This window comes from Rhinatrema bivittatum, chromosome 6 (assembly GCF_901001135.1).
Source record: "Rhinatrema bivittatum chromosome 6, aRhiBiv1.1, whole genome shotgun sequence".
Classification (NCBI taxonomy): domain Eukaryota; kingdom Metazoa; phylum Chordata; class Amphibia; order Gymnophiona; family Rhinatrematidae; genus Rhinatrema; species Rhinatrema bivittatum.
Genome location: NC_042620.1, coordinates 285,864,811 through 285,892,268, shown reverse-complemented (window position 1 = coordinate 285,892,268; position 27,458 = coordinate 285,864,811). Strand labels below are relative to the sequence as shown.

The following is a 27,458-nucleotide window of genomic DNA, read 5'->3' as shown; positions in this document are numbered from 1 at the left end:
CTTCTTTGCTTAATTCTTAACAAAATGTCAGGTTTCCCAACAAAGCGGCCTGTTATTACAGAACACCACAAGAAAGCAAAACAAACGCAGAAATTATGTCCTATTTCTATTAACAAGCCCTGCATACTCTGGCTGGGATATCCATTTACAGCTCATTCCACATTATTGTATGTGCCAGATAAGAAAACAATTTGCCCCATCAAAAAAACCTACAAGTCTTAGGTGGAGGGGGTCAATATTCAAAAGATTTCCCCAGCTAAAAATCTATCCAGTTAAAACTATGGCCCCCTTTTTTTTTTTTTTTTGGTGAAATATGTTTATCGATTTTCCAAACTTCTTTAGCAGGCAAATAGTAAAGTACATCTACAACAACTTGAAACCTCATGCAACCAAACAGATGAACATTGCAGTGTCAACATAGGGAAAATGTCAATCCATAAATAAGGAGCTGCCCAAATTTTAGCTAGGTGAAAAAGGGTTGGAGTCAGAGGTGTTCCTGGGGCACGCTTTCACATTTAGCCAGGTAGCACAATATTCACTTCCAACAGGCTATAAATGTAGGTGGGTAACTCCGGCTACACAAATAGCAAATGTATGTCTTGAGTGGAGGAGCAGCATTACCGATGAGACCTGCAGGCTGACAACCAGGGAAGCCAGGGTTCAAATGTTGCTGCTGCTCCTTGTGACCTTGAACAAGTGGCACACCCCTCTATTAACTCGCATAGGAAAAGTTAGGACCCTATTTACTAAGGGCCGGATTTTAAAAGGGTTACGCCCATAAGGTACGCGCGTAACCCTTTTAAAACCACCCCTGCGCGCCGCCGAGCCTATTTTGCATAGGCTCGGCGGCGCGCGCAAGCCCCGGGTCACGCTAAGTCCCGGGGCTTGCAAAAAGGGGCAGTCGGGGCGTGGCCAGGGGGGGGCGTGTTGTCGGCTCAGGGGCGTGTTCGGGGGGCGTGTGGGCGGTCCAGGGGCAATGGCCGAGTGGCCCCGACACAGCGGCCTGTGTCAGGGCCTGCCGCACCAGCAGACAGCCGGCGCGCGTACATTACTACTGCCCGGAGGCAGGCGTAACTTTTCGAATAAAGGTAGGGAAGGGGTTTAGATAGGGCCGGGGGGGGTGGGTTAGGTAGGGGAAGGGAGGGAAGGTGCGGCGGGGTGGAGGGAACGGGCAGCGCGCGCAAGGCTCGGCGCACGCAAGGTGCACAAATGTGCACCTTGCGTGCGCCGAGCCCGGATTTTATAAGATACGCACGTAGCCCGCGCGTATCTTATAAAATCCAGCGTACTTTTGTTTGTGCCTGCTGCCGAACAAAAGTACGCGCGCGTGTAGATTTATAAAATCTACCCCTAAGCTTTCTTCTCCTACACACAAAATGGGAGAAACAGCTTTAGTAAATAGGCTCTTTAGATTGTAGCCTTCTGGGAACAGGGAAATACCTACTGCACCTGAATGTAAATCACCTTGAGCTACCAGTGAAAAGGTGTAAGGTAAATCTAAAAAATAGCCACACAAAATGTAAGTGAGTAGATTTAAAAAACAGAAATTCAGTCTCACAGTTAAAAAATAACTGGGTAACATTTAGCTGCTATCCTTCCTGTTGTGGATGATTTTTTTTTATTTTGTTTTTTTTTTTAACAATCCCCGAAGCTGGGGTTAAGTTTTAAAGCTCCTAAATTTTGAACTTAAAAGCAGAAAGAACTGCTTTCTGCGGATCCTCCAACTTAATATCGTGGCAATATTAAGTTGGAGGAACCACTGAAAGCAGCAACATGAAAAAAAAAAAAAAAAGAATTAAAAAAAAAAATGTCTTGACGGCACGGGCACAGGTTAGGAAACAGATTCTCAAAAAATTGAACGCCCGTCTTCCTACCCGCACACACACAGCCACTTTCTCCCGGGGCGCCCAATGCCGAGAAGGTGCTAGGGATTCACAATTTCCCCTAGCGCCTCCTTTTTAACACAGTGGCTCATTTTCCTAGTGCGCCACATTCTCGGGAGAGACGGATGGGTGCGCATTAAGAAAAGTTTTTCCCGTGCGGATATTGCATCGGCCTGGTAGTGAGCTACAGACGTGGGCTATAAGCGCAGTGGCTTCTCTATAACATTCACAGCCCTTAAGGAGCCCCATTTGCTTCTCAAAAGTGACACCTACTGTCTGGTTCGCAAGCGTACCTGGGCCAGATTTTGGAGGGAGCCGGGATTTCTGTCTCTCAGAAACAGTGATGATTTGCCGCATCACATCACATTCACATCTATTCCCATATTGCAACAATACATAAGCGAATACACCTTCTTTGCAAAACAGATATGTAGCAAAATAACACAAAACAAGCTCAGAAGCTCCCACCTCTGATATTACAGAGAAAAACGGAAGTATGTCCTGTAAACCAGGCCCTACAATAAGCCAGTAAATAGCACAGAGACTAGGTAAGCAAGGGAAAATGCACATAGGAATAAACACGTTCTAAAATCACCCTCCTGTGGAAATGAAGTTTTTCAGTATCAGGACACTATGCTCAATGCTTCTTCAAGGCCACCTAGGAAACTGTTCCTTCATCACTCTTTGTGGTCTGTGTCTGTCACAGTCTAACAGCAGCACCTCAATCCACCAAACCAAAACTTTCGCAGGTTTATAGCGCTAAATGCAGCACCACAGATTTAAAACTTTGATTAATCTAACCAGCAAGTACCATGGACTGAGCAGGCCACAAACCATGAAAATAAATAATTTTGCTGTAATTCCATAACTCAGTTCCCAGGTGCTCGCTAAAGCTCCGCTGGGCCCACCGAAGTAGCAGCTTTGGGGATCGGGGGAAACAAAGTTCTTAATGTTGAATAACTCCCAAATCCCTTAAAAATGCACTCTTCTCCTGCACAAAGGGGTACAGAGCTGCACTTCAGCACTGTACACCTGTGCGGGAGGCGACTTTAAGACAGCTAGGCTTGTAGTGCTGCTTTCCAGGAGACGTATCGGGACTGTACAGTCTTATAACACTCTAGTTATCAATTATGCCGGCGCCAGGGCCACCAAGGAGCTCAGCTGGAGTCATGACCAGAAACCTAAGGCCTAGCCGAGCCCTTCTGACAGGTCGATACTCTAAGGCCGTGGTAGAAAGAGTGCGGCAGTGCCTGGCGCACCCTCGTTCCCCGCACGCACAGTTCTCTTCACCTACCGCTCGATACTCTCTTCTAACTGCATGCAAATGCATGCCGCGTCTGCGAAGTGTTAGGGAAGCGTTAGGCCCGCGCAACCCATTTTACGGTATAGAGCGCCTATACAGTAACCTGGGTGCTCGGGCCTAACGCTTCACGGCCACGCTGGTATCTGTCATTTCAAATGTCATTTGAAATGATAGATACCAGGAAGTCGGGATTGCCGTCCCCTCTCCCCTCCTCCCGAAGCAAAAAAAAAGTGAAAAAAAAAGTTGCGAGAGAGGGGAGAGGACGGCAATCCTACGCTCGGCGACTTACTTTTGCAGCCCCCCTCCGGACATCGTGGCTTCCCCCGTGCCAGTTCCCCTTCCCCTCCTCCCGAAGCAGGGCGCGAAAAGCGCAAAGCGACTTACTTTTGCAGCCCCCTCCGGACATCGGACGACCTCTCCTGCCTCCAGCTGCTCGCGAAGATGGACGCCTGCACGGCCTCTTCAGGCATGTGACGTCACGTCTTCAGCGGCCGTGCAGGCGTCCATCTTCGCGAGCAGCAGGAGAAGTCGTCCGATGTCTGGAAGGTGCTGCAAAAGGTGAGTCGCTTCGACGCTTTACACTGCCAGTCCCTTCTTCCCTCCTCCCGAAGCAGGGCGCGAAAAGCAGCCTTGCTCCGGGAGGAGGGAAGAAAGGACTGGCAGTGTAAAGCGGGTGAAGCGACTTACTTTTTGCAGCACCTTCCGGACATCGGACGACCTCTCCTGCCTCCAGCTGCTCGCGAAGATGGACGCCTGCCACGGCCGCTGAAGACGTGACGTCACATGCCTGAAGCCAAACGTCGTGACGTCACGTCTTCAGCGGCCGTGCAGGCGTCCATCTTCGCGAGCAGCTGGAGGCAGGAGAGGTCGTCCGATGTCCGGAAGGGGCTGCAAAAGTAAGTCGCTTCACCGCTTTACACTGCCAGTCCTTTCTTCCCTCCTCCCGGAGCAAGGCTGCTTTTCGCGCCCTGCTTCGGGAGGAGGGGAGGGGGAACTGGCACGGGGGAAGCCACGATGTCCGGAGGAGGGGGGCTGCAAAAGTAAGTCGCCGAGCGTAGGATTGCCGTCCTCTCCCCTCTCTCGCAACTTTTTTTCGCTTTTTTTTTCTTCGGGAGGAGGGGGGAGGACTGGGGCTGCCCCGGAGGCCAGCATCCATGGACGCGGCCAGGGCAGGTGAGAGGGGGCTGGGGGAAGCTTGCCGCCTACCCTTACCCCTGCCTCTAACGCAGGGGTAGGGGTAGGCGGTAAGTTAGCAGGTTAAACGCGGGGCAAAATGGCAGCGATAGTCGGGGCGCGCGTTACAGTATCGGAGGGGAATAGCTAATTCCTTCATTATACAGCTAATTCGTTCATTTACATATCATATACATGCTGCGTGCGGAAAGGGTTATGCGTCTGTTTTAAGAAGCGCTAAGGACGTGTGAAACTGGAGACTGTATCGCTGGATCGCCTTACGCGTCCGAATTGTGTGCTCCCAGCACGTTACAGACGGGAAATCTTCAACCGCACGTTACAGTATTGACCTGTTAATGGTCAAAAGGAACATACTCATAGGCTGACAGGGCAACTACAGCTAGAAACAGCTCTTAAAACTGATTAACAGGCTGTTGGCATCAGAATGAATAAGCAGACAAAGGCACATTATAGTTAAGAAATGTCTTCCTAGCTGAGATGAGATTACTTAGAGCAGCTTCTAACAGTCTCACTTACTGGAGGTGGGATCAGCATGATTCGATCTTTCCCTTGGCGGAGGATGCTCTTTAAAATGTTGCTCCTCTTCTGGTTTAATCAGGAATAAAACCTCAGGGCTGAGAATGGTATGACCTGTTATCATGAAAGAGAAGGTAAACCTTTACTCCACACTTGCAGACAAACAAAGCTGGCCAGTTCTCAATCTTGTTTTACCAGACAAGCATGTACATCACTAAGGACGCTTCACCATTTACTATTTATTTTTTTTTTTTTTAAGAATCTCCAGTCAATAAGATGTGTTTCAACTGTTATGGCTTCCAAGAAGTGCGTTTATGTGTATTTTCTTTCTAGGCTGCAATACCTTTCACTGGAAACACATAAGAATCTAGAAAAATGGTGATGGTGAGGAACACGTGCTTTTGAGATCATATAGCTCCCTTCTCCAGCTGTACAGCACTGTCTACCTTTAGTGGCACTACAGAAATGATTACCCGTTGTGGTAGATGTCTGTGTCTATCTGTGACATTGTGGGTGATTCACCCCCAACTGGGACTTAGGAAATTTTCCAGCAAAATACATATATTCACCACCAGGAGCAAATAGCCATATTCATTCAGGGTTTAAAACAACCAAACAATTATGCAGAGAGGCCCAGTACATCTCAGCAACCCTGACTAAACCCTTTTGCACAGGAATTTAGGCCTGCCACCCTCACCCTGCTCCGACGCCTGCTACATTACTGACCTCATTTAAATATGCACGACACCCATCACCCCCTTCTGAGCACACAAAGTTTCTCTCCTGACGTCAGTAACATCAGAATATTACTGCTTCCGGCTATTTGGCTTTGATCTTAACTAGTAAGGTTGCCTTTCTGACGCCGCTGACCCGTGTTAAGCCAGTTTCACATCGGTCAAATCTTATTGGCCAGAGATGGCCCTGCTGCATTGCTGGACTCCAATTCCATATGCGGGGCTTAAAGTTCCAAACCCAAAACAAAGAAATTAAGGAGATGCCCAGCTTGATGAAACAGTTGCGCATGATAGTCATGGAGCCCATGTGATCCCGAAGATGGATACAAGAGGTAGTGCCTGAGAGGGCACTGTGGGAGTGCTACATAAGGCCAAGGGAATGAAAGCAATCCAGGAGCCACCTTGTACAAGTCACCAACTGGATACACTCCAGAAATACTAAACAACTTAACTTTACCCATTGAAACCAGGACTTTGTGGACTTCCTTCATCACGTTCTTGTAAACATCCTTCTTCCACTCCTCTAAGATTGCCCACTCCACTTCAGAGAAATAGACGGCAACATCATGGAACGTGACCGATGCCTAAAAAAGTAAGTGGGACATGCTCAGAACCTTCTCATGCGGTGTCTTCTCTAGTGGGTGCAGCTCACTGCTCAGGGAGGGTTTCCGAGAGAGTAAAATTCACAGCGATCAGTCACCAGGCTCAACAAAATATTGTACGTGTGAGAGTCTGTATGAACCAGACTGTTGGCAGCAAGTGTAACCCTCCTTAGGTTTTCAGGGTTGGCATGGATCCCTTGTGAGACTGAAGTCACTGAAATGGAGCCTCTTAAGAAGAGTTAGCACCATTAAATTTTCATAATTATGTAAGGGGCTACCAAAATCTGCCCCTTACTAGCAGTGGTTGCCCTCATATTTTTGGTGTCACTGGCCTCATCTGGCCTGCTACGCCAGCAGTGCGAGTCAGGGGTCTCAACAGACCCTGCCCCTTTATGTGATGTCTGCCCATGGGTGGGCTAGCGAGGTGGGCCACTGACACAATTTTTGAGACTGTGAGTCAGCACGGGGCTGCAGTCTCTCCATGCAGAGGGCGCTTGGTGGGTGTATCCTATCACAGGACTAGAGCCAGGAGGAGCGAGGCCTCTAACTGAGCAAAGGGGTGCCTGGAGATAGGAAGAAACACAGGAGCCCAGGAAGGGCGAGGTCCTGGGACTCCAGTAGGTTCTGCAGAGAAGTGTATCTGGCAGTTATGAGTCTGAAGGTCCAGGGAAGAAAGGATCAGATCAAAAAGTGAAAAGTGAGAGTATTATCCTTTGGGAGCATCAGAAGCTGCTTGCTAGGGGAAGAGCCAAAGGAGCACCCGACTGACCAGGAATTCAGAAAGAAGCGCCTTGTAGTATGGCTCACAAAAGAGAGACCAGAGAAGATGGCCTGCTACTGAAAAGGTAGAGGGATGGCCCAGGGAAGAAGGGTTCCTGTCCAAGTTTACTATGTGTTGGATTTTACGAAGTGCTTTGAAGGAAGACAATTCATTTTTGTATATTATTTTTGGCATTAAAAAACAGTAATGACTTTTTTGTTTACAGAACTTTTGAGTCCGTGGGCAGATATATAACACACACACATGCACACATATTTAGAACCAAAAGGTTACTAAGAGCCAAGAGTAACAGAAGTATCAGAGAAATTAAAAAAAAAAAAATGCAAAGCTTGCTGGGCAGACTGGATGGGCCGTTTGGTCTTCTTCTGCCGTCATTTCTATGTTTCTATAATTGCCCTGATGAATCATTCCTCATTCACACCGCTTCTAAACTCTCTATATTGTTATGCATTTATAACATGTATATATAACGACATAAAACATTGTCAAAATATAAACAAAGTGCTGGGCTTCAAGAAAGATACTTTGTGAATTGCAAATGAGTCACCTGGAAGATACCTTCATTAAAAAGGGGATATAGTTGAATCTCAGTCCACAAGAAAGGATACTTTGTAATTGTTTCACGGGACTGTTCTTCCAGTGATGTTTCTGTAGTCTCTGATCTACTTCTGCTATATCCTGTATTCTCTCTGTCCCTATAGATGCCTCTGTTTCGCCGTCCAGGCTTCCCCAGGGGAAAATATTGTTCAGAACTATTCTTGTGTTGATACCATGGACTGTATTTAGTGAAGAGAAATCGATCTCTTATTGTTGATTCTACTTTATATGTCGCTTTGTCAATTCAGTGTCTCAAGAGTTCAACTGTTAATTAACAGCTTGCTAAATACAACATAATCATCTGTGAATTTCCACTGTCTTCTTAGCGTATTGAAAAACCTTTTAAGTCTTTTGCTGGAAATGTATTTGGTTCCCTTGATAGTTAGTAGTTGATGATCCTTTAAAAAAGGGGGAACAGAGGTTTGGTTGTTGATGGAACTGTATTTGGAGCAGACTTCAATGGCTCTTTGTAGTACAGATGCTGTGAAACATCATTGGAATAACAGTCCCATGAAACAATTACAAAGTATCCTGAGATTCAACTGTGTTCCCTTTTTAATGAAGATATCTTCCATGTGACTTATTTGCAATTCACAAAGTATCTTTCTTGAAGCCCAGCTTTATTGCAAGTGTGTCAATGCTTCATTACAAGCACTTTGTTTATATTTTGACAATGTTTTATGTTGTTATATATACATGTTATAAATGCATAACAATATAGAGAGTTTAGAAGCGGTGTGAATGAGGAATGATTGACTAGGGCAATTGATAAATATATGTGTGTGTTATTGTGCCAATTTTATTTTTTGAAAATGTTTTTAATAGTTTTAATAGTCTTTGCCATTGTGTAATAAAACTTGAAACATTAACCATCTTTCAAATCATTTAAAACATTAGTGGTGTTACTTACCCTATTTTAGGGTTCTCTGACAGATAGATATATATATATATATTATTAAAACTGGCTATGCCTCTTTGTCCCAGGCCAGTTTACAATTTGCTGGGGAACAATCATCGTCCTGCAGCATCAACATCCCTGCTTATTATTCTTGGGCATATGAGAAAAAATAAAGGTTGATTTTTTTGCTACTGACTGAATTGCACTGTGCTTATGTCTTGGAGAAACTTTTAAGATTTTTCGGTGAAATGTGCTGTTGTGTGCAACTTAATTGCAGCACAGATAAACTGTGGATAGAAAGATTTCCCGAGGAACATTGATTCTAAAGTCATTTCCATAATCACATCTTAAATAATCAAATCAGTTGATATTTCCAATACTACACATGTGTGCCTGAGAACACTCTATAAATTATACAATATTAAGAGCCCCTGATGCAGCTGAAAGGGTGAAACTCGGCCAGAGTTGGACAGGCATTGTTGTATTGAATACATTTTCTTTCCAAGGCATCGGTTTTGTTTTTGTTTTTTCTCACATCTGTGGCTACTCTAGACCGATTACCGCTTTGTTTTTTGGGTATTATTCTTGGGCTACATTTAAAGAATAATGTACAATTCTTTTTTTTTTTTTGCATAAACATTTTTATTGGTGAAGAAAATGTATTTATTTTATTTATTTTAAAGTTTTTTTTATAACGACATTCGTTTGCACATCACATCGGTTCAGGGGGCATAGAGTTCCAGATTGAAGGTCCTGCAATAGATATTTATTTGCTGTTTGAATCCAATTCCCCGTTACCCCCATGCTTATCAGTTTCCCACACTAGCCCTTATTGCTGTTGAATCCAATTCCCCATTATGCCTTGCTGTTGAAGCAGAGTGCATCAAAGTATCAGTCTTATTGGTTAAGGATAGTAACCATCGATTAAGCAAGTTACCCCCATACTTGTTTCCCCAGACCGTAAAAGTAGAAGTCCTTGGTTGCTAAACAAATCCAATTCCCCTTTTCCCCCTGCATTAAAGCAGAGAGCAATGATAGAGTTGCATCAGCAGTATCAAGGCTTATTGGTTAAGGGTAGTAACCAGAGCATCAAGTGACTTCATATATTCTTTTCTTCATTTTCATCCCTTAGCCTTTAGGGATCTAAAACCTTTAGGTTTTAAATTGATCACGGACAAACCAACACACAAAGCAGGCCACTCATTAGATCTAACCTTCATTAACAGTAGCCTCCTTGAAAACATAAAAACCGAATACACACAAATCCCATGGTCAGCCCACTTCCTCATTAACTCCCAGATCAAGTACACAGGAACAATAAAAAAACAAAACATGGAACCAGCTGAATTCTCATACCGCCCCCCTTACAATACAGATATTCTTAAAGACAAATTAACCGATGAAATAACACACATCAACTACATAGATAGCCATAACGCTACAACTGACTGGCTAAACAGAATCACTTCTTTAGTGAACGAACTAAATCCTCTCAAAATGGCCCACATTAAAGAACCAAAGTTAAACAATCCATGGTGTAGCGAACAAATTAAAGAAGTAAAATAGATACTTAGAAAAAAAGAAAAAGAATGGAAAAACAACAAATCAACTGAAAATCTAACTAAGTACAGAAAACAACTAGCATACTACAAAAAAAACAATCTTAGACACCAAAAAGAAATACTACAGCTCAAAAATAGAAAAATTTGCAAACAACGCCAGAACCCTATTTAATATAGTAAACAACCTAACATGTGATAATACAAACAATCACTTAATCCCTACAAGAAAATCAATGCAATGATGTAGCCCAATTCTTTAAAGACAAAATTGAGAATCTAAGAAACAAAATCCCCGTAACTACAAAACAAAAGATTAAGATGCCCACTAGAGATGTCAGTATCTGATAAGAGTTTGAGGAGGTGTCACACCCTGAAGTAGAAAAAATGACTAAGCAATTGAACCCTGCTACCCACATAATCGACACCATACCCATTACAGAATTAAAAAAACTAGCGGACACAATAACCCCAACATTAACTAAAATCATCAACCTCTCACTAGATGAGTAATGCCGGACACCTTGAAAGGAGCCATAATCAAACCAATTATTAAGAAAAAAAACCTCGACCCCTTAAATCTTAGCAACTACAGACCCATCTCCAACTTACCCCTAATAGCTAAACTAATCGAAAAAACAGTTCAAAAACAACTATCAAACCACCTTGAAAACAACAACATACTATACCCAGCACAACATGGATTCCGCAAACACTACAATACAGAAACACTGCTATTAGCTTTAACAGATAATATCTTAAGAGGATTCGATACAGGAACACACTACATTCTGGTTCTATTAGATCTCTCTGCAGCATTTAACACTGTAAATCACAGAATACTAATCAATAGACTAAAAGAAATAGGACTCACTAATAAAACAATTAAATGGTTTGAGTGATACTTAAACAATAGATGTTTCCAGGTACAAATCAAAAATACACTTTCAGATAAAGTCACACTGCTAACTGGTGTCCCACAGGGATCAGTCCTGTCTGCAACACTCTTTAACATTTACCTCCTCCCAGTATGTCATTTACTAGCAGGACTGGGAATCATACACTACATTTACACAGATGATATACAATTACTGTTATCCATTGTAAACACCATAGAAGAAACAATGAAACTAGCCAATATGTATCTAGAAATAATCAAACAGCTCCTAAACCAGATGGAATTGGTCATAAACATTGACAAAACTGAATTCTTATACCTTGAACGTAAAAACACACACCATACACAACCAACATTCACAATCAAAAATATTCAAGCCGCTGAGTTAGCAATAAAAGTTAGGAATCTAGGAGTAATAATTGACCCTGAGCTAAACATGAAGCAACACATCTCACAGAAAATAAAAGAAGGATACGCGAAACTAATGATCCTGAGAAGACTAAAACCTCTACTAACGCTTAACAATTTTCACACAGTTCTACAGGCAATGATATTCGCAAGCACAGATTATTGTAACTCCCTGCTTTTAGGACTACCTCAATCTACAATTCGGCCTCTGCAAGTATTGTAAAATTCCGCTGCCAGAATTTTGACTGGCAAAAAAAAGAGTGACCACATTACAGGAACACTTGCTGAACTTCACTGGCTTCCAACTGAACAAAGAATACAATACTTTGTATTGTATAATCCATAAACTAATCCACGATGAAAAAGCAGACTGGTTTAACACTGCTCTGCGCGTGCATGTACTACAAAGAAACCGGAGATCTGCAAATAAAGCTCTACTAACTGTCCCCTCTGTCAAATCAGCACATCTCACGCAAGTAAGGGAACGAGCACTGTCCCTCGCTGGTCCCGTACTATGGAACACCATGCCACTCGAAATAAGACTACAGACAAATCTGAAATTATTCAAAACTAATCTGAAAACCTGGCTTTTTAAACAAGCATTTTATAAGATAAAGAGAAGGAGAAAAATGGTTGATAGATAAGGATGCACCAAGCTGAAGTTGTTATTATTAACCTACAAAAACATATTAATGTTAAATCCAAACCGCCTTATTTGTACCTAACAATCAGGATTAACTTATACACTTAGGGGTAGATTTTCAAAGGGGTACGCGCGTACCCCCCGAAAACCTGCCCCAAACACCCCCCTGCACGCGCCGAGCCTATGTTGCATAGTCTTCCAGCACGCACAAAGCCCCGGGACGCGTGTAAGTCCCGAGGCTTTCCTGGGGGGTGCGTGTCGGGGGGGGGGGCGTGTCGCGATCCGTGCGTCATCGGGGGGAATGACGCAGCCAGCGCGTCATCCGGGGGTGGGGCCGCGGGCGTGGTTTCGGCCCACGGGCGTGGCCATGGCCTCCGGACCAGCCCCCAGAACGGAACATGGCGTGTACATGGTAGGGGGGTTGGGTTAGGTAGGGGAAGGGAGGGGAAGGTGGGGGCAGGCCGAAGGAAAGTTTCCTCTGAAGCTGCTCCGATTTTGGAGCGGCCTCGGAGGGAACGGAGGCAGGCTGCGCGGCTCGGCGTGTGCAGGCTGCCGATTTTGGGCAGCCTTGTGCGCGCCGATCCCGGATTTTAATGGATACGCGTGGCTACGCGCATATCTATTGAAATCCCACGTACTCTTGTTCGCGCCTGGTGCGCGAACAAAAGTACGCGTTTGCGCAAGTTTATGAAATGTACCCCTTAGTTTATTATTTTAAATCGTTACCGTACTATGATGGCACACGATTAATTTGTAATCTATACCACCCATATTTCTCATTATCGTGCCCTTCTGTAAACCGTTGTGATGGTTATTTAACTTAACAAGGGTATAGAAAAGTTTTTAAATAAATAAAAAATAAAACAGTATTTATTCCATGCCTTTTTGAATTCTTTCACTGTTTTGATTTTCACCACCTCCTCCGAAAGGGCATTCTAGGCATCCAATACCTTCTCCATGAAGCACTCCTAACCTTATTGTAATCTGCTTTGAAGTGGCAGTACGAAAGCAGAGCAGAAATCAAATATGCATGTCCCACCAGACAAAATCCCAAATTCAAGCCTCTTGCTTCACAGCGCAGCAGCCACATGCTATTTCAGGCTCCAGATTTAGTTACAAAAATGAAAAGAATAGTGGAGTCAGAAACCTGTTGGCCATTATAATGTAGCCCGATTTTTGTATTCCTGGACCATGGAGCATAATCTTAACCCTAGGAATTGCCCCACTGGTACGTTATCCCTCAGCCACCTCGGATGATGACTGGTGAATGTTACGCTTAGGCTGTGTTCAGGGGTAGTGAACACCACCCAGAAGGGTGGCTCCAGGTGGAGAGAGACAGGAATGGCTAGAAACGGTGTCTGGGTCCAGGCTGGGTCAAGGCAGGCGGCAAGTAGCAGTGTCTGGGTCCAGGCTGGGTCAGGGCAGGCGGCAAGTAGCAGTGTCGGGGTCCAGGCTGGGTCAGGGCAGGCAGCAAATAGCAGTGTCTGGGTTCAGGCTGGGTCAGGGCAGGCGGCAGAGCAAGGCAGGTCAGAAGGCCCGTAGGCCACACACACACAGAAGACCCGTAGGCCACACACACACACACACACACAGAAGGCCCGTAGGCCACACACACACAGAAGGCCCGAAGGCCACACCCAGTAAGCGGCAAGGCAGGTCAGAAGGCCCGTAGGCCACACACACACAGAAGGCCCGTAGGCCACACACAGTAAGCAGGGCAAGGCAGGTCAGAAGGCCCGTAGGCCACACACACACAGAAGGCCCGTAGGCCACACACAGTAAGCAGGGCAAGGCAGGTCAGAAGGCCCGTAGGCCACACACAGTAAGCAGGGCAAGGCAGAAGGCCCGAAGGCCACACAAGGCAAGGCAAGGCAAGGAATAAGGCCCAAAGGCCGCGCAAGGCAAGGCAAGGAATGAGTCCCGAAGGCCGCGCAAGGCAAGGCAAGGAATGAGGCCCGAAGGCCGCGCAAGGCAAGGCAAGGGATAAGGCCCGAAGGCCGCGCAAGGCAAGGCAAGGCAAGGAATGAGGCCCGAAGGCCGCGCAAGGCAAGGCAAGGCAAGGAATGAGGCCCGAAGGCCGCGCAAGGCAAGGCAAGGGATAAGGCCCGAAGGCCGCGCAAGGCAAGGCAAGGTCCAGGGACCAAACGCACAGCAAGCAAGGAAGGAAGGCTAGAGCAGGGAGCCCAGGCGAGCTCGATGCCGAAGCACCGAGGGAACTGTCAGGCAGGGTTATAAAGGAAAGCCCAGAACATAGAGTGGACAGGGGAGATGGACTGGGCCTGCCAGGAGAGCCAGCACTAGAGGGACCCCTGGTGGTGAGGCGGTTGCACAGCAGCCATAGCCGTAACAGTACCCCCTCCTCAAGGCCTCCCCCTCCTCCTGGGTCCCATCTTTGCAGGAGGTACTCAATAATAACGTGAGACCCCTCCGGGGGCGATGCGGCAGGTTCAACTCCTTCCCGAGGCAGTAAGACAGTCCATAACCCCTCCTGGGGTGATAAGGCAGACACAACCCCAACCTGGGGCAGCAAAATAGTCCATAACCCCTCCTGGGACAAGGCGGCAGGGTTAGACCCCTCCTGGGGTAGCAGAAGCGGTGCAGATTCCCATAACCCCTCCTGGGGTGACAAGGGGAACACAAACCCCAACTGGAGCAGCGAAATAGTCCGTAACCCCACTTGAGGCGACAGGGCAGGTGCTAACCCCTCCTGAGACGACAGCAGGGCCGGTCCGGACCCCTCCAGGGTCGGCATCAGGACCGGTATGGACCCCTCCAGGGTCGGCAACAGCAGAACCGGTTTGGACCCCTCCGGGGACGACATCAGGTCTGGTATGGGCCCCTCCAGGGGCGGCAGCTGGACCGGTACAGCAGGCTCAGATGGTTGAGTAACAGAGTCTGTTGGCAGGCCCGATTCGGACCCCTCCGGGGACGGCAGCAGAACAGATTCGGACCCCTCCGGGGACGGCAGCAGGGCCGGTTCGAGCCCTTCCGGGGGCGGCAGCAGGGCCGGTTCAGCAGGCTCAGAAGGCTGAGTCAGAAAGTTTGTTAGTAGGACCGGTTTGGACCCCTCCGGGGACGGCAGCAGGACCGGTTCGGACCCCTCCAGGGACGGCAGCAGAACCGGTTCGGCAGACTCAGATGGCTGAGTCAGAAAGTCTGTCAGTAGGACCGGTTCGGACCCCTCCGGGGACGGCAGCAAGACCTGTTCGGACCCCTCCGGGAACAGCAGCAGTACTGGTTTGGACCCCTCCGGGGATGGCAGCAGGACCGGTTCGGGCCCCTCCGGGGATGGCAGCAGGACCGGTTCGAGCCCCTCCGGGGGCGGCAGCAGGACCGGTTCAGCAGGCTCAGAAGGCTGAGTTAGAAAGTCTGTCAGTAGGACCGGTTCGGACCCCTCCGGGGACGGCAGCAGGGCCTGGTTCGAGCCCTTCCGGGGGCAGGCAGCAGGGCCGGTTCGAGCCCCTCCGGGAATGGCAGCAGAGCTGGTTCGGCAGACTCAGGCTCTTCTCGGGGTAGTGCAGCAGGCCCGGACCCCTCTTGGGGCGAAACAGCAGGCTTGGACCCCTCTCGGTGTAATGCAGCAAGCTTGGACCCTACTCGGGGTGATGCAGCAAGCTTGGACCCTACTCGGGGTGTTGCAGCAGACTCGGACCCCTCTCGGGGTGATGCAGCAGGCTTGGATCCTCCTCGAGGTGAAACAGCAGGCTCGGACCCCTCTTGGGGCGATGCAGCAGGCTCGGACCCCTCTCGGGGCGATGCAGCAGGCTTGGACCCCTCTTGGGGCGATGCAGCAGGCTTGGACCCCTCTTGGGGTGATGCAGTAGGCTCGGACCCCTCTTGGGGCGATGCAGCAGGCTTGGACCCCTCTTGGGCTGATGCAGCAGGCTTGGATCCTCCTCGGGGTGAAACAGCAGGCTCGGACCCCTCTTGGGGTGATGCAGCAGGCTCGGACCCCTCTTGGGGCGATGCAAGCAGGCTCAGATGGCAGAGCAGCAGGTTAGAAGCAGTGCACATGGAAGACACAGATTGCACTGCTGTGGGCTTGATACCTCGAGCCAAACTCTGAGGCTCCTTATTTTGTTTCTGGAGGAGCAGTTTAGAGAAGGCACAGGCAGTTCTAGGACGTCTAGGGAAAGTGCTCGTTATTGTCTCAACAGCAGCTGTGGGAAGCAGAGCCCTGCTAGAGTTAATCAGCTCTCTCCGTTTTAGAGAAACCTGTTCCCGAGGGTCTAGCACTGGTATCACAGAAGCCTTCTTGGTCAGGTAAGTCCTGGGTTTTTCTTTCCACAAACTGCCAGCTAAAATGTCTGTTTTAGTTGAGCCAGAAGCAGAATACCGGTTAGGAGAGCTGATTATTTTTTCTAATGGAACAGCTGGTCCTAGAGCAGAACAACAGGGGCAGGGTTTGCCTGGTGGTAACAGACACGGAACACAGGAGCATTTCCACCACCCTGGTTTTGGAGTTAGACAATTTAAACATTCCTGATAGACCGAGACGTTCCTCTTATGACAACTGCTGCAAACCCAGTGCTCTTGGTCTGAGAGTTGACATGCAAGACAGTTCTTGTAACTGAGATAGTTCAAAGTCTGGCAACAGGCACAAACATAAAAACTTGGAGGCTGAGGCATAATGTGAGTAGAGGTAAAAGAAAAATTGGCTCACCGGTAGTACCAAGACCTATCTCTTCCCCTGGAAATTGGTGGCTTCGGCATACTGTTACGCTTAGGCTGTGTTCAGGGGTAGTGAACACCACCCAGAAGGGTGGCTCCAGGTGGAGAGAGACAGGAATGGCTAGAAACGGTGTCTGGGTCCAGGCTGGGTCAAGGCAGGCGGCAAGTAGCAGTGTCTAGGTCCAGGCTGGGTCAGGGCAGGCGGCAAGTAGCAGGGTCGGGGTCCAGGCTGGGTCAGGGCAGGCAGCAAATAGCAGTGTCTGGGTTCAGGCTGGGTCAGGGCAGGCGGCAGAGCAAGGCAGGTCAGAAGGCCCGTAGGCCACACACACACAGAAGACCCGTAGGCCACACACACACAGAAGGCCCGTAGGCCACACCCAGTAAGCGGCAAGGCAGGTCAGAAGGCCCGTAGGCCACACACACACAGAAGGCCCGTAGGCCACACACAGTAAGCAGGGCAAGGCAGGTCAGAAGGCCCGTAGGCCACACACACACAGAAGGCCCGTAGGCCACACACACAGTAAGCAGGGCAAGGCAGGTCAGAAGGCCCGTAGGCCACACACACACAGAAGGCCCGTAGGCCACACACAGTAAGCAGGCAAGCAGGTCAGAAGGCCCGTAGGCCACACACACACAGAAGGCCCGTAGGCCACACACAGTAAGCAGGGCAAGGCAGGTCAGAAGGCCCGTAGGCCACACACACACAGAAGGCCCGTAGGCCACACACAGTAAGCAGGGCAAGGCAGGTCAGAAGGCCCGTAGGCCACACACAGTAAGCAGGGCAAGGCAGAAGGCCCGAAGGCCACGCAAGGCAAGGCAAGGCAAGGAATAAGGCCCAAAGGCCGCGCAAGGCAAGGAATGAGGCCCGAAGGCCGCGCAAGGCAAGGCAAGGAATGAGGCACGAAGGCCGCGCAAGGCAAAGCAAGGAATGAGGCCCGAAGGCCGCGCAAGGCAAGGCAAGGCAAGGAATGAGGCCCGAAGGCCGCGCAAGGCAAGGCAAGGGATAAGGCCCGAAGGCCGCGCAAGGCAAGGCAAGGTCCAGGGACCAAACGCACAGCAAGCAAGGAAGGAAGGCTAGAGCAGGGAGCCCAGGCGAGCTCGATGCCGAAGCACCGAGGGAACTGTCAGGCAGGGTTATAAGGGAAAGCCCAGAACATAGAGTGGACAGGGGAGATGGACTGGGCCTGCCAGGAGAGCCAGCACTAGAGGGACCCCTGGTGGTGAGGCGTTTGCACAGCAGCCATAGCCGTAACAGTGAACTGGAGCAGATTATTTCTATCAGTAGTATTTTTGTAGATTGTAGTAGAGAAACCATCTTTTGTTTTACCAACCATAACATCTGTTCCCTACTGCTCTGAAACAGAGACCACAAATATTCCTTCCTTATCGTTAAACAAAAAATATTCCTGCAAGGCAATTTTTCACAGATTTGGGGATTATTCGATAAAGAGTAATTCAAGCGCCCCCAAAAATTCTAATGTTCGAATAAGTGTCATGAGATTTAAAATAAAAAGTATAATCCCTTGTAGATGGATTATAAAGTCTCCAATCATTAATAAAACCCAAAGAAGAGCTAAAAACCTTAAGATTACATCTATGTAATTTCAAAAGATTCCTCCTCCACCCCCACCCCTCCCAATTATAGAGTGGACAAGTATTCCAGCTAAGGTTAGTGAGATAACTTGTCCCATATATTCAGCAGGATAAAATGTCCCCTGAATATACTTGCTTAAAGTTAACTGGCTATATGTAGCCAGATAAATGGCTATGTTGAATACAGCCATTTAAGTTTTTAAGTTATCCAACCTTGTGTGGCTGGATAACTTGCTACGTACCTGGATATAGTTTGAAGAGTGCACGAGTAGCCTAGTGGTTAGATCAGTGGGCTGAAAACCAGGGTTCCAATCCCACTGCTGATCCTTGTGACCTTGGGCAAGTCACTTTATCTTCCTTTGTCTCAGGTACAAACTAAGTACCTGATTCACTAAGGGTTTTTCCCATTGACGACAAAATGGGAGAAAAGCCTTAATGAATCCCTTAGATTGTAAACTTTCTGGGGACAGGGAAATACCTGAATGTAATCCACTTTGAAGTGCCAATAAACAGAAAATAAACAAACTCATAAAAAATATCCCGGTAAGTAGCAAGTTATCCAGCCACACAAGGCCAGATAACTTTAGACCTACTCGGAAGCAGATCGAAAGTTATCTAGCCAACTTAGCCAGATAACTCAGCTCCTCCCCAGAACGCCCTCTTTTCTATCTCACTATAATTTAGTTGGATAAGAGGCTGAATATGCCAATTTTTTCATTTAATTGGATAACTTTTGAGCTATCCATTTTAAATATGGACCTCCTTATTACCAGATAAACTGTTCAAGACAGATAATCTTTACTAACTCACTATCTATCTATATATATATCTATATATATATATCTGTATATATGATACCCCCCTGAAAAAGCAGAATAACACGGCCCAATTCAGGAAGCTTTGCAACCAGGAAACTCTCAGCAATAGGCTATCTACAGAACTTAACCACCTAGACCTCTCGGACGCGGACTCAGCCGCAGCCTCCTGGACGAACATCACCAAAAAAGTGGCAGATACCACCTGTCCAACAATCACCAAAGTCACTCAAGCAAATAAAGACAACAAAAAACCGTGGTACACATCAAAACTAAAATCCACAAAACAGGAACTCAGAAAGAGAGAACATCTTTGGCGCAAAAACCCATCAACTACCAACCTCACAGCTTTTAAATCCATGATGCACCAATACAGAATCTCCATCCTCCACTCAAAAAGAGAATTTTACTCACAAAAAATTCACCACTTTCTCTTTGACCCTAAGGCGCTTTTCTCCTTAGTTTCGTCCCTCACCAAACCACCCTTGACATCTATACCAGATGATAAGCTGCAAGCAAAGCTGAGGAACTTGCTACCTACTTCAAAAACAAGATCCCGAATCTATTGCCTCCCGCCAAGGAAAACAAAGATACTATTCCTTCAATACCCCTCGCTGACACATCACAACAAAATGCAAGCCTTGGGGAATTTGAGCTTACCTCGTCTTTAGAGATCGAAAACGTTCTAAAAAAACTAAAACCAGCTTCTCATCCTCTAGATGCCATCCCAACCAACCTCCTCATCACCTGCGCCAAAACCATCTCCAAACCTATCGCCCAAATTATCAACTGCTCCCTATCTCAAGGGCTAGTTCCGGACCCTCTTAAACTGGCCATCCTAAAACCTCTCCTAAAAAAACCAAATCTCTCTCCAGATAACCCGGCCAATTTTCGCCCAATAGCAAACCTGCCCCTCATCGCAAAAATTCTGGAAAGAATTGTAAATAAACAGCTAACAGAATACTTGAACAACAATAACATTCTTTCCTCTTCGCAATTCAGTTTCCGCCAATCCCGAAACACAGAAGCTCTTCTTATCTCATTAACGGACTCCATTCTACTGAACCTTGAAAAAAAAACAACTTTCTCTACTCATCCTCCTAGACCTAACAGCAGCATTTGACACGGTAAATCATAATATAATGGTAGATCATCTGTCAGACATTGGCATCAAAGGCATCGCCCTCAACTGGTTCAAATCTTTCCTTCAGAACAGGCATTTTAAGGTCAAGGTCAACAGGTAGGAATCTCAACCAGTCAACTGCAGTCTGGGAGTCCCACAAGGCTCTTCACTATCACCAACTTTATTCAACATATACTTGCTCCCACTCTGCCAGCTCCTCCTCAAGCTAAATCTAATCCATTATTTATACGCTGATGATGTTCAGATTCTGATTCCAATTACGGATTCACTTCACAAAACACTGGACTTTTGGAACTCCTGCCTACAAGCCATCAACAACCTGCTGACAAGTCTCAATTTGATTCTCAATCAAAATAAGACAGAGTACCTACTCATTACCCAAGATGGAAATCACCTACTACACAATACAAACCTCGCCTCCCAATTAATCCTATCCCCCCAAGTCAGAAACTTGGGAGTCATCCTAGATAACCAAATGAACTACAGATCTTTCATCAACAACACCGTAAAGGATGGATTTTTCAAACTACAAGTCTTAAAAAGATTGAGACCCCTCCTTCATTTTCAAGATTTCCAATCAGTATTACAAGCAATCATTCTCTCTAAAATTGACTATTGCAATTCACTGCTACTCGGCCTCCCCGCTAACTCCACAAAACCTTTACAGATGTTGCAAAACGCTACAGCAAGGATTCTAACCAAAACAAACAAAAGAGACCATATAACACCCATCTTAAAGAACCTACATTGGCTACCCATCAAATTCAGAATTCTTTTCAAAGCCCTCTCATCAATCCACAAAGCAATACATAACATCACCCCACTCAAACTCATGATCCCACTTCAACCTCGCACCTCCGCCAGACCGGTGAGACAAGCATATAGAGACAATCTTCAGGCCCCACCGATCAAGACAGCATTAAGTAAAAGAGCTTTCTCCACAGCCGGTCCTAAACTTTGGAACTCTCTTCCATCAGACCTCAGACTAGTACAATGCCCAACCACATTCAAAAAAAGATTCAAGACCTGGTTGTTCAACCAAGCATTCTCATAACTTCAGTATCTTATTAGAACCCCAACCAATGAATCCTTTCATTGGTAACTCCCCCAAGAGAACGTTCTATCTATTTATCTCTATGCAGTCAAAACTTAAAAACCATGTCCTACTCTTAACATCTGGTCTTAACTCCAGCCTACATTAGGCTCCTTAACTATTTTATTTTATGTTGTTATTCCCAGTTATTTGTATCCAAGTTCGAATCATCCTGTTTTTTGTAAGACAACTTATTGTCATGGTTATTGTTTTGAATGTAAACCGACTTGATTAGTAATTCTGTTACTGGAAAATCGGTATATAAAAGTGCTAAATAATAATAATAATAAATGTATCTGTGGTCTAGTGCAGTAATTTATTTATTTATTTATTTAAAAATATTTCTATACCGTCTTTTCAAACTAGTTTGATCAAGACGGTTTACAAGTATCAATTATATAGATCGAGTTAACCAAAAGATAATTTAAATAAAATAAAATAAAATTAAAATTAAAAAATAAAATCAATCTAATCAACAAAAAGTTAAAGAGAAGCACAGAAAGAAGAAAAATACATTAAACCATCATAATCCCTACTCATAAAAATAAATATACTAATTTTTTTACAAAAACAGATAAAGAAAGAAAGGAAATAAGTAACCCTAAAACTTTAACTTATACAATCCAGATTCCTGATAAGTGTATAATCAAACAGTCAATAGCTGCAGAGTACGTGGCTTGTAAAGGTGGGATGTTCAATTTTCAAGATGACCATATGCAATCTTAAATAGGTAAGTTTTTACTGCCTTCTTAAATTCATTATGACTGGAGATTTGCCTTAAGGTGTTAGGGAGAGAATTCCACAACAGCGGCCCTGCCACTGAAAAGGCCCTTTCCCTAGTCATATTAAGTCTTGCTAATCTAACTGTGGGGACATCAAGCAAATATTGCGATATTGATCTGAGATGTCTCATTGGTTTGTACAATCGTAAAGATGTACAAAGCCATGTTGAATCTTGATCATGAATTAATGAATGAATTATAGAAAGAACCTTATATTTTACTCGAAATTTAATCGGGAGCCAATGGAGCTTATACAGAATAGGAGAAATGTGATGTCTCAGAGGTAATCCTACTAAAAGACGGGCCGCTGAGTTCTGTATTTGCTACAATGGTTTGATCGCAGAATCTGGAAGACCCAAGAACAAACTGTTACAATAGTCTAAACCAGAAAACAGAAGAGACTGAAGCACAGTTTGAAAATCATTTTTGAAAAGTAAGGGTTTTAGTCTTTTTAAGGTGTGCAGCTTGAAAAATGGTGATGGCATGAATAGCAGTCTTGATGAGAAGATGATGCTTGCATGAAGACATTCCCCTGAAGCAGAAGTATGGACTGCTGGGCAGTTTATTGGTGGAACTTCGGAATAGAGTTAATAAGTGTGTTTGGGTTGAAGATCTTTTTTTTTTTAATTTATTTATTTAAAGACCACATTGTGATACTATTGATTGACTCTTTGGAAGTATATTTTTGAGCACAACTGTTTTGGAGCACAAGTTTATTTAGTAAGCCACAAATGTGACCTGCGACTACTACCACGAAGACTGCGACACTACTTAGGTACTTCCAATAAGTGTCAAGTTGTACCTAAGTGTATGAGGGCACGTGGTTTTCAAAAATTGTAAATGTGTCCTTTTGGGGATCGACTGGTTAAATAGAAGAAACCAGTATGTGCCAGTACCACAGACTGCCGTGTAGGTGCAGATAGGCATCACTAACAAAATAAGGCAAAGACGTCTAACTACTCATAAGGCAATTCCAGGTACTTTCATGGCACCCAGAAAACACTGCATAATGCTCTGTTCCCTCGCTCCCATACATTTTTCTTCCTCACTTTCTATGACCCCTCTGCACTATCATCGCCCCCTTTGCTTTCCAGCTTTCATCTGCCTCGGGTCTACTTGTATCCCCTCTTCAGCATCAAGCCTCCAAAATTCCTCCTGCAGCTGTGCAGCAAGGAAGGAGGATCAGGTGTTCTCTTTTGCCTCCCCCTCCCTCCTTTTTGTTCTCCTGCTATTTAAAGAGGTACCGCACATTTATCTCAAGCCCTGCTACTGCTGCCTCCTCTTGCAGTCTACTGATTATTCACACTCACAACAAATAAACAGACAAGAGGAGAGGAGAGGATATAACAGCTTGGGAGATTAGCACTTCCTAAAACTGCAGCAGGCAATAAAGAGCCATTATGAAGTTTCTCTTTTACACCTGACCATCAACATTATCCACTCCTCAGGGCTATAAATTTTAATAAGGTCCAAATATTCTGGCATCAGATGAGCTGCCACTTTAACAACATAAAAATACACGTGTGAACATCAGAGAAAATCTCTTACCAGGGCAGGCACTGTCCCACTAATATTCCCTATATTTAATTCCAGGTGCTGCATGGGTGTCCCAGTTGTCAGGCATCAGATACTGAGGAGGAATAAACACACAGGGGCATTGTCAGTGTCCCAGCTGAAATGCAGCTGATGCTGAAAATGGGAAATAAAGACATAGGGGCAGTGTCAGTATCCAGACAGACTGTAAAATGAACTTACTAAAATTTGCCAATCCGATTACTGCAGTTTGATTACAAACACATTGGTTATACCCACTTTACCACCTCTATATTTATTTAAAATAGTATTAGAAATTGGTAGCTTAAAGTAACAAAAATCATTGTGCTGCTCAGTATCAAAGCCTCATTTAGAAGTCACACTGATGCATGGAAAATATGAGCACAGCAGAATGATTTTTTTCAAAATAAGGGGTGCGATCCCGATAAACTGTACACTTGGACTGCCATCACTGACTGAATCTGTTCCTGGAGGTTTCATCATATGATATGACAATTAAGGGCTGGGCTTATTGAAACTTGTTTACCAGAGAGCAACATACTCACAATCAGGCCGATACAGTACGGTGCGCTCGGACGAGCACACCATTTAACACCCGTTTGGACGCGTGTTTTTGAAAATGCACAGCCAACCCCCCCAGCGGCAGGCATTAAGTTTGAAACAACCGGGAAAAGTGTACAAAAAGCAGAAAAAACTGATTTTCTGTACACCCTCTGACTTAATATCATTGCGATATTAAGTCGTAGGAACCTAAAATTTAAAATAAAAAAAAATCTAACCTGCCGGTGAGCGGGTTAGAAAAACGGACGCTCAGTTTTGTTGGCATCTGTTTTCCTAATCCATTGCTGTCAGCGGGTTTGAAAACCGATGCCGGTAAAATTGAGCATTTGTTGTCGGACCTGTTGACAGCTGCCTCTACCACTAATAAGGAGGTGCTAGGGCGTTATTATCCCTAGCACCTCCTTAGTAGCGCGACACCTAATTTGAATAGTGAATCGCGTGCCCAGGAGAGAGGTTCCTGGGCACGCGTCGGGAGAGCGGGCGCTCAACACGGAGCGCCGGCTCTCTCCCGCACATTTTACTGAATCGGCCTGAATGTGCTGCCAGTAGAGAGCACCTACAGTGTCTACAGTGTGTGTCAGATTTTTCTTGTGTATGCAAAGTTCAAGCATTTTACATAAAACAAAACTGAAAAAAAAATCATTAGTAATCCTGTTAATTTTTTTACTCTCTTTATTCTATTTTTCAATATTAATAAGTAAACATGAATATCAAATAGTATGAGAGATATCAAGGCAGACAAACAGAAAGATAATATGAAACAGAGTTATACAATCTAGATTAGACACTAAGGGGCCAATTTACTAAGCAGCAGTAAAAATTGATCACTATAAGATTCATTATTACTGCACGTTAACTGCTCATTTTAATGAAGCCTATTTACAAAAGCATGTTAATGCATGTTGTTGTCATGCAGTAAAGCACTTTAATAAATCAGTTCCTAACGTTACATCCTCAGATTGAGGGAAGAAGCAAAGTAGATAGACAAAAATATATTGCAAAATCCAATCACAAAATGAGCAAAAATGCTACCCCAAAGCAAGCCTTGTTAACAAGAGTCTCTTAAACATAGTTGCTTATAGAATAAATATCATTCTAAGGCGGAGGTTCCATAGGATTCTGCCTCAGAGACCTTGGAAATGAAATCAGAGCTGATCTGGGTTCTAAGAAAACATATATATTTATACTCCAGCCTCCTAAACTTAATACATTTTTCAGGGTCATTTAAAGTACACCTTGTACCTCCCTTAACAGCCAGAGGAAAACTTCGACATTTTTCCCCCTCCTAAATTGGATGAACCCTCTGGGCACAGGGCGATACCTACTATACCTGAATGTAACTGGCCATAAGCTACAAATGAAAGGACATGAGCTAAACCTGACAATTTTAAAATCAGCATATCTGTGACTTATTTTTAAAAAGCTGACATGGTTTACTTTATTGTTTAGAACATATTAATGGTATGTATGTGTGAATAATTATCTAAAAAGCATTCACTTATTCAAATTTGTTGTTTTCTCTCATAAATGCAAACTTAAGCCAGAAGTATCTATAACAAGACTACTCATACCACCCTTGCATTTTGGTAACTTGTTTACTTCATATACTTCGGGTCACCTTTAATCATTAAGTATTGCTATGAGTTCCTAAAAAAAAACCAAAACAACTTTTTAGAAACAGCACATACAAATTAAAAATCATAGAAAGAAGAACCAATTACTTCTATCTGCAAAGAGATGTTTTTTCAATGCGCCATATTCATAAATTGGTTCTTCTTCCTATGATTTTTAATTTTTATGTGCAGTTACTAAAAAGTTTAAAAAAAAAATAAGACACACAAAGCAAGACTTTATGATTAAAGGTGACCCGAAGCATATGATGTAAACAAGTTTCCGAAATGCACTGGTGGTATGGATAGTCTTGCTATAGATACAATTCTTCTGGCTTAAGCCTGTATGTAGGAGAGAAAACATCAAACTGAACAAGTGAATGCTTTTTTAATGTAAATATTATACAAGTGCATTTCACATTTTTCTGACTCCGTGGCTGGGGTAATTTTATAGGGTACGTGTTCATATAATTACACTGCTATAAAACAGGTAAAAATAAAAACCGGATGTAACTCACTATTTGATATCCCCTCTTTTATTGAGAATCCCCTGGGAATTTTCTCCAGGATTGCTCCCAACACTGCCTTGGAGGTGGATCCTAGTTACTGGACAGTTGCCAACCGGTCCGAACCGAGAGACTCAGAGAAGGGGCAAACACTAAGCCTAACCTGCTGCCGAGCTCCAGCTGCACTTTCCTGGATGTCACTTGGCGAGGGCCAGATTTCCTCTTATCCGGATTCCTGTCCCCACTAATCTGCAGCACATCAGGCCGGGAATCCAAAAACTGCAGTCACTGCTATGGACGGCGGGAACTCCACGAATTATAACAATTTTCACTGGAAAATGGTTTCTTGCTTTTCCGTTCCCTTTAAGGAGGAGGCAGCTCCAGGCACAGAATGACATCACCATGGCCATGCGCACGCGCAAAATTAGTCTGGACCCTTCAGTCCGTGCACTTTAGGAAGCAAAGACACGCGCGTATTTCGCACAATAACATAACAAAAGGTAGTGGCATTTTCTTAAAAAATGACCGGACGTGATGACGTTCATCATGCTCCCAGCATGCCACGTGTGTGTGTGTGTTCATGAGAGAATAATAATTTGATTAGGAGGTATATAGGGGTGTAATATGCATTAGGTAATTTAATTTGTCATTTTTTTTTATAATATATGGTATTTATGGATAGTGTATTGTAATTATTATACTGGGATTTATATAAATCATAGGGATTTTAAGAAAAACCTTTATTATGTGATGCCGTACAGTACACCAAAATCATAGGGATTTTATTCAAATAGGCTGTTTATATATAGAAAAATGTATGACTCGTATTTTCACAGGAGAGAGAGAGAGCGAGACCTCTTTACAACTCTCTCAGGTCAGGCAACTATTTATACCACTATAGGAGGGTCAACTAGTAAGTCGAGGTGAAGTTTTGGTGGGGCACTCGCTACCTAGGTGCTATTAAGTTTGGGCGAGAGTACATTGTAGAAATTTCATCTTTGTGTTCCTTTTCTTGTTCCAAATCACATCAAATATTCACTAATGTGTACTCTGCTGTTCGTACATCTGGCTGTGCATGTAAAACTGGCCCCCAAATCCTAGATCACCTCCAAA

General features: G+C 45.0%; 1 protein-coding gene across 1 annotated transcript; it reads right to left on the bottom strand.

Moving 5' to 3' along the window:
* Positions 1-8: 8 nt before the first annotated feature.
* LOC115094713 (zinc finger protein 398-like) lies at positions 9-26,741 on the bottom strand (the record flags this gene model as incomplete). Its single annotated transcript, XM_029607968.1, has 5 exons — positions 26,509-26,741; positions 23,663-23,803; positions 6,088-6,214; positions 4,897-5,010; positions 9-49 (listed from the first exon to the last, which is right to left on the bottom strand). Coding segments are annotated over exons 2-5 (336 nt in total), but the record flags the coding sequence as incomplete, so codon positions are not given.
* Positions 26,742-27,458: the final 717 nt, after the last annotated feature.